General features: G+C 38.0%; 1 protein-coding gene across 7 annotated transcripts in view; it reads left to right on the top strand.

Moving 5' to 3' along the window:
• The window catches only part of CP (ceruloplasmin (ferroxidase)), a 99,588-nt gene that overhangs the window by 25,477 nt on the left and 68,040 nt on the right, over window positions 1-6,071 (top strand). For all 7 annotated transcript variants that reach the window (XM_006772578.2, XM_006772575.2, XM_015569705.1 and 4 more), the window contains 3 exons: window positions 1,370-1,509; window positions 2,605-2,757; window positions 4,678-4,892. In XM_006772578.2, coding sequence (XP_006772641.1) covers window positions 1,370-1,509; window positions 2,605-2,757; window positions 4,678-4,892 — 508 coding nt within the window. The remainder of the gene's footprint in view (window positions 1-1,369; window positions 1,510-2,604; window positions 2,758-4,677; window positions 4,893-6,071) is intronic.

Here is a 6,071-nt window from a genome sequence, read left to right as displayed (position 1 = left end):
CATGAATTCTAAATGCTTAAAGCTTTCAAACCTTTCCCACTGGGATGGAGTACTGCAACCTTAATTAGTCGTTCCTATCCATCCCTCATTCTCTGCTCCTTTGCCCTGCCCAGCATGCTATGCTGCTGCCAAATTGTGGGGAGCATGCCATGCTCCATCTCTCCTCCGAGCCTTTCTACTGGCTATTTCCTATTTGTAAATGCCTGCCCCCTACTCCCTACTATATACACTTCATCTTTTTAATTCTGCTTCTCTTCTAGATAGATTTAAAACATCACTTCCTTTGGGAAGCCTTCGGGGCTCTTTCCACCATTTTCCCTAACTCCAGGAGAAATGCTCCACAATACCCCATGCTAAGTCATGTTATTATACTGATTGGTTCCTAGTTCTATCTTCCTTTCAGATGTCAGGTGCACAGAGAGACAGGTCCAGCTTGCTTATGGTATGTCATCAGCACATCGCAGTTCCTGGCAAGTGGCAGGTGTTTAATATATTTGTCAAATGAAAGAAGAGATGAATGGGGTTATTTTTGTAAAGTCAAATTGCTGGGGCTTACCAGCAGACCCTGAGCAGCAAATGAATGATTACTCTGACACACGTTTCTGTGAAAGAGAGGGCTAAGGGACTGCCTGGCTAGAGAAACCAAACAGCCTCATTTGCCTGCCTCTTCAGGCTTTTATTGTAACAGTAGTTTGAACTAAAATTAACTTTTAGATACAATCAGTAGGGTAAGCATTCTTGGGAAGACACAGGCATCAGTAGAACCCTTTAAACATAAAGATTAAGCATAAAGATTCCAGTAAACACCCGAGGGTCCACATATACACAGACTTGTTTGGAAAGGTCAAGGAACAATTAGGGGTGGTTGCCTTCAGACTTTACAACAAAGTCTCTTGTACTTCCACTCAAATGTCTTGCTAAGATTAAATTTCTTCATTTGTAAAATGGGAAGAATATTACAAACTTTATTGCATTCCCATTTGAGTTTCAGATAATAAATAAAGCTGCATCTGGCTGGTGTTCATATGCAATAAGCAGTAGCTACTGTATTTTTAAAGATTTCATAATTTGTTTAAAATTTCAGTTTTTGATAATTTATTAACCATTGGCCATTGACATTGGCCCTCTTGAAATTTTTTTACTTCACTTGAAAAAGTGAAACTTCTTTTCCATGATTCTCCATTCCTATCTGATCATCCTTTCAGGAAGTGGCCTTGTCTTGTCTGCTCTGTTTCAGTATTTAGTAATTCATGGGTAATAATTATCTCTAAGCACCGGTCAGAATTTTTCTCTTCAATTAGTATCCTGGGTGAATACCTGTTCTCTATTCTGCTTTCAACTCCAGCGTTAAATGCTTTTCTTTTGGCAGTGCTTCAGAGGTATTTTTTGAACATGGTCCTGCAAGAATTGGAGGCTCTTATAAAAAGCTGGTTTATCGTGAGTACACAGATGCCTCCTTCACAAATAGAAAGGAGAGAAGCCCTGAAGAGGAGCATCTTGGCATCCTGGGTGAGTCATGCAGAACATACGCAACCATTCTGCTCTTGCCCTGGACTACACTAACCTCAGAAAGAAGGGGGGAAAAATACTAGGGATGTGGAAGAGCAATCATAAGTAAAATGCACCAGCTATTTTTTTTTCCAAATATAAGTTACCAATAGTAAATCTTTATCATTAAAAACCATTCTGACTCTAAATGATGATTTCTTTTTCTTCAAAGAGGTAAGGGGAATTGTGTGTTTAGGTCATATTGTTTAAATAGATATATTCCCTTAGAAATAAACTCCCAGCTACTAATGAGTCAGGCTGGGTTTGTCTTGGAGCCTTCTGTAGGCTTCCCTGAGTCAAAGCCCAAAGACTGGTTCTTGCTCAAGTCACTGGGGTAGAATAGTAGAGTGCGTGGATTCGGACTGTCCTCATTCTTCACCTGTTAGGCAAATGACCTTTGAGAGTGCTCAATGTTCTATGCCTGTTCCCTTTCCATAATATAGGAACAACAACAATAATAGTCCTTAGCTCATAAAGTTGTTGTAAGGATTAAATAAGTTAATTCACATAAACACTCAGGAAAGCACATAAGCAGCTCTAAATAAATGGTGTTTTAAATATCGCATAGAATATTTGTGTATTGTACATCTATGGTTTATTCTGTATTTGGTGATAAAATGAATTTTGATGATGAAAAATTCACAGCAGTGTTAGTCTTCACATCCAAGATGATTGACTTTACCAGTTTGGGTGCTCAAGGTTTATAGCACTCCCCTGACTCTTAATAATAACACACATTTAGCCAACAGACTAGGTAAAGTAAAGCTTAGACACTCTGCATAGGTTTTTGTAGATGCATAAAGCTTGTGAACAGACTTGGATAAAAATAAGAACAAATTTCAGGAACCTGAAACTGAATCAAAACACCCTGCTCATCTCTTTCTAGTCTTACCATATCAAATTGATAATGGTCTTTTAAAAACCAAGCTTTCTATTTGCTGCAGATAGCATGTTTCTCACAGTGATTCTTGTCAGAGGACAAGCCAAAGAAAATAATCATCTTATATATTCTGTATGGTACATACCAAGAGATAATAATTCTCTCTTTGTCCCTAGGTCCTGTCATTTGGGCAGAGGTAGGAGACACCATCAGAGTCACCTTCCATAACAGAGGAGCATACCCCCTGAGTATTGAGCCAATTGGGATGAGAGTCAATAAGAACAATGAGGGCACATATTACGCCTCCCATTACAACCCCCAGAATGGAAGTGAGTTCAGCACTCTCTAACAATTGACCCCATTTAAAAACCCACTCACCTCTGGAAAACTGTCCCATCAAAACTGAAAACAGGACTTCTGAGAAAATTGCCCAGATATCATCAGGAAGCAAGTACACCTCTGCTCCCACCAATTCCAGTTGGGTGATGGGACTTTGTCCATCCCTAACTGGACAATTACTGACAATGCTGACAGTAACTTATTTGGGTGATGTCAATTATACATTTCTGGAGTACTGTTTGGGTGATTTTTTAAAAGTTTTTGCAATTATAATATTAGATGATCATTTTAGAATATTTAAAGAATCTAAATAGGTATAGTCCAAAATATCTCCATAGTTCTATAAGAACTCTGTAGACAGAGTTCTATAGACATAAAAAGCTGGTTTATCGTGAGTACACAGATGCCTCCTTCACAAATAGAAAGGAGAGAAGCCCTGAAGAGGAGCATCTTGGCATCCTGGGTGAGTCATGCAGAACATACGCAACCATTCTGCTCTTGCCCTGGACTACACTAACCTCAGAAAGAAGGGGGGGAAAATACTATAGACAACCACTAATACATTTTTATATAATTCCTCTACGCTTTCATCTGTGTATGTATAAGAAATATTTTAAACATAGTTGAGTTTGTAGTATATAAATATACTTATCACCATAATTTAATAACCAGAATTTGTTCTTAGCATTATAAGTATTTTACAAATGTATTTTAATAATACAAAATATTCCATGATATGGATGTATTTAGGTATTTTTATATGTCAAGCCTGACCAATAAAGACTGGTGGCTTTGCCACCACCTTCAGTGTGAGAGCAGGCATGTTATTCTGTCTTTCTGGCCTCGGTTTCCTGAAGTGTAAAATTGGGAGGTTGTGAACAGGATCACCAACAAACTCTCTTTCAGTTATAAAATTATTTTTAGTTCAGTTCTGTTCAATGGAAAAGTCATTGATTGCCCCCTATTTCCAAGTGTTGTTCTAGCTGATAGAAATATAGAATTAATGCTTGCCTTCAAGAAGATTCTGATTGGATGGGCGTGGAGGAATATACACAATGTAACATGAAAGGTGCCAGAGACTTTCTTAAGGAGATGTGAGGGCACAAAGAGGGGCACTTAGTCTGTTCAAGCTGCTGTAACTAAATACCACAGAATGGGTGACTTATAAAGAAGAGAAATTTGTTTCTCAGAATTCTGGAAGTTGAAAGTCCAAGATCAGAGCATAGTTAGGTGAGAACCCTCTTCTGGGCCTCAGACTTCTTACTGTGTCCTCACCTAGTAAAAGGGCTAAGGAGCTCTGTGTAGCCTCTTTTATAATGGCATTAATCCCCTTCAGGAGGGTTCCACTCTCATGACTTAATCACCTCCCAAAGGCCTCACCATCACATTGGACATTAGGGTTCCAGAATGTGAATTGGGGGTGAGGGCGGGGGTGGGAGTGGGGGGTTATAAACATTCTGATGGTAGCAGGCACCCATCTCAGACAGGTTTAGAGGAAGCTTCCTGGAGGAAATCACCTCATTGGGGACCTGACACAGGAGCACAAGTAGGATTTCATTCAAGTAGGATTCCATTCAAATTCATAAGCTCAGAAGCAGATTATCCTAGAGTCTCAGTGGTCGGCAAACTCATTAGTCAACAGAGCCAAATATCAACAGTACAATGATTGAAATTTCTTTTGAGAGCCAAATTTTTTAAACTTAAACTATATAGGTAGGTACATTGTAATTAACTTAATTAGGGTACTCCTAAGGCTTAGGAAGAGCCACACTCAAGGGGCCAAAGACCCACATGTGGCTCTTGAGCCGCAGTTTGCTGACCATGATCCTAGACTAAACCCAGTCTACTTTCTGGTTCAAATCACCACATTAGAAAGTACACTTAACCTCCCAATGTGACCTTTCTCACAGGTGTGCCTCCTCCTTCAGCCTCCCATGTGGCATCTAAACAAACTTTCACCTATGAATGGACTGTCCCTGAAGAAGTGGGACCCACTTACAAAGACCCCATCTGTCTAGCTAAGATGTATTATTCTGCTGTAGATCCCACCAAAGATATATTCACTGGGCTTATTGGGCCAATGAAAATATGCAGGAAAGGAAGTTTACATGCAAATGGGAGACAGGTAAGTCCAATCGGGGAAAATGAAAATGATTTCCAAATCCCTTTGAGTTATCATTATTACAAGAAAAATTCTGAGTTTTCTAAACATAATGAAGATTCTACACATGTTTGTCATAAATTTTTTCAGGCTTATAAGATCTGTAATTATGCAGAGATTCTCTGACTAAAATGAGTGCTACAAGATGAATTGTAAACAAAATTTTCCTTGGAATCTAAGGTTTTTTATGATACAATTAGATTTACACACACACATAAAAAGCTACCGATTAATGGTAATAATAGGTCATTTAACATTCACTGAGGAAAATATTGTTTAAAATATTTTTTAGAACTGAGAAAATGACACTGACCTAGAAATAGGAACCTTAACCCCATCATTGTTTTTTTTATCTAAAATAAATATTTTAATATGAACCTTTAAAAGAGAAGAATGTCTTTAAAAATGACTTCACTAGAATTATCACATCTTAAAATCATCATAATAATTCATTAATATCAAATTTCCAATCAATGTTTACATTACCTAATTGTCTTTTAAATTGTTTCAAGTTTGCTTGAATAAATACCTAAATAATTCACACATTATAATCAGTTTCTCAGGATTTTTTTGCATAGTTTTTTTTGCAAGTCATTTATTCTATAGAAGTTTCCCATGTCTAGATTTTAGTAAATGCATTCCTATGCTGTCATTTAACATGTTTCTCTTTCAAGTTCCTGTAAGTCAGTGACTAGATATGCAAACTTGATCAGATTCAGGTCAGGTATTTTTGTGTGTTAGTTTTTTTAGCAATACTACTTCATATGTAGTACTGGGTACTCTATCAGGGAATAGATACTACATAATTTTCTCTCCATGTTATCAATCACCAATAATCATGTTATCGGCCACTGATAACCATTTCTTATTAGGTTCATAAACTAATCAGGTAATACACACTAGCAATATTCTGATCCTATCATTCCTTGTTTGCTTATTAGTTAGTATCTAATCTAATAAAAGACAAACATGAAAATTGACCGTACCTTCGCTACACCTTAAGCAACGCCCACCAGCCAATCAGAGTGACTATATGCAAATTAACCCAATCAAGATGGCAGCCGGCAGCCACGGAGCTGAAGAGAGCAGGAGGCTTGGTTGCTCCAGTGATGGAGGAAGCCAAGCTTCCCAGCAGGCTCTGAG

This window comes from Myotis davidii, unplaced genomic scaffold (assembly GCF_000327345.1).
Source record: "Myotis davidii unplaced genomic scaffold, ASM32734v1 scaffold766, whole genome shotgun sequence".
Lineage (NCBI taxonomy): Eukaryota > Metazoa > Chordata > Mammalia > Chiroptera > Vespertilionidae > Myotis > Myotis davidii.
This window is presented reverse-complemented; position numbering and strand designations above follow the sequence as displayed.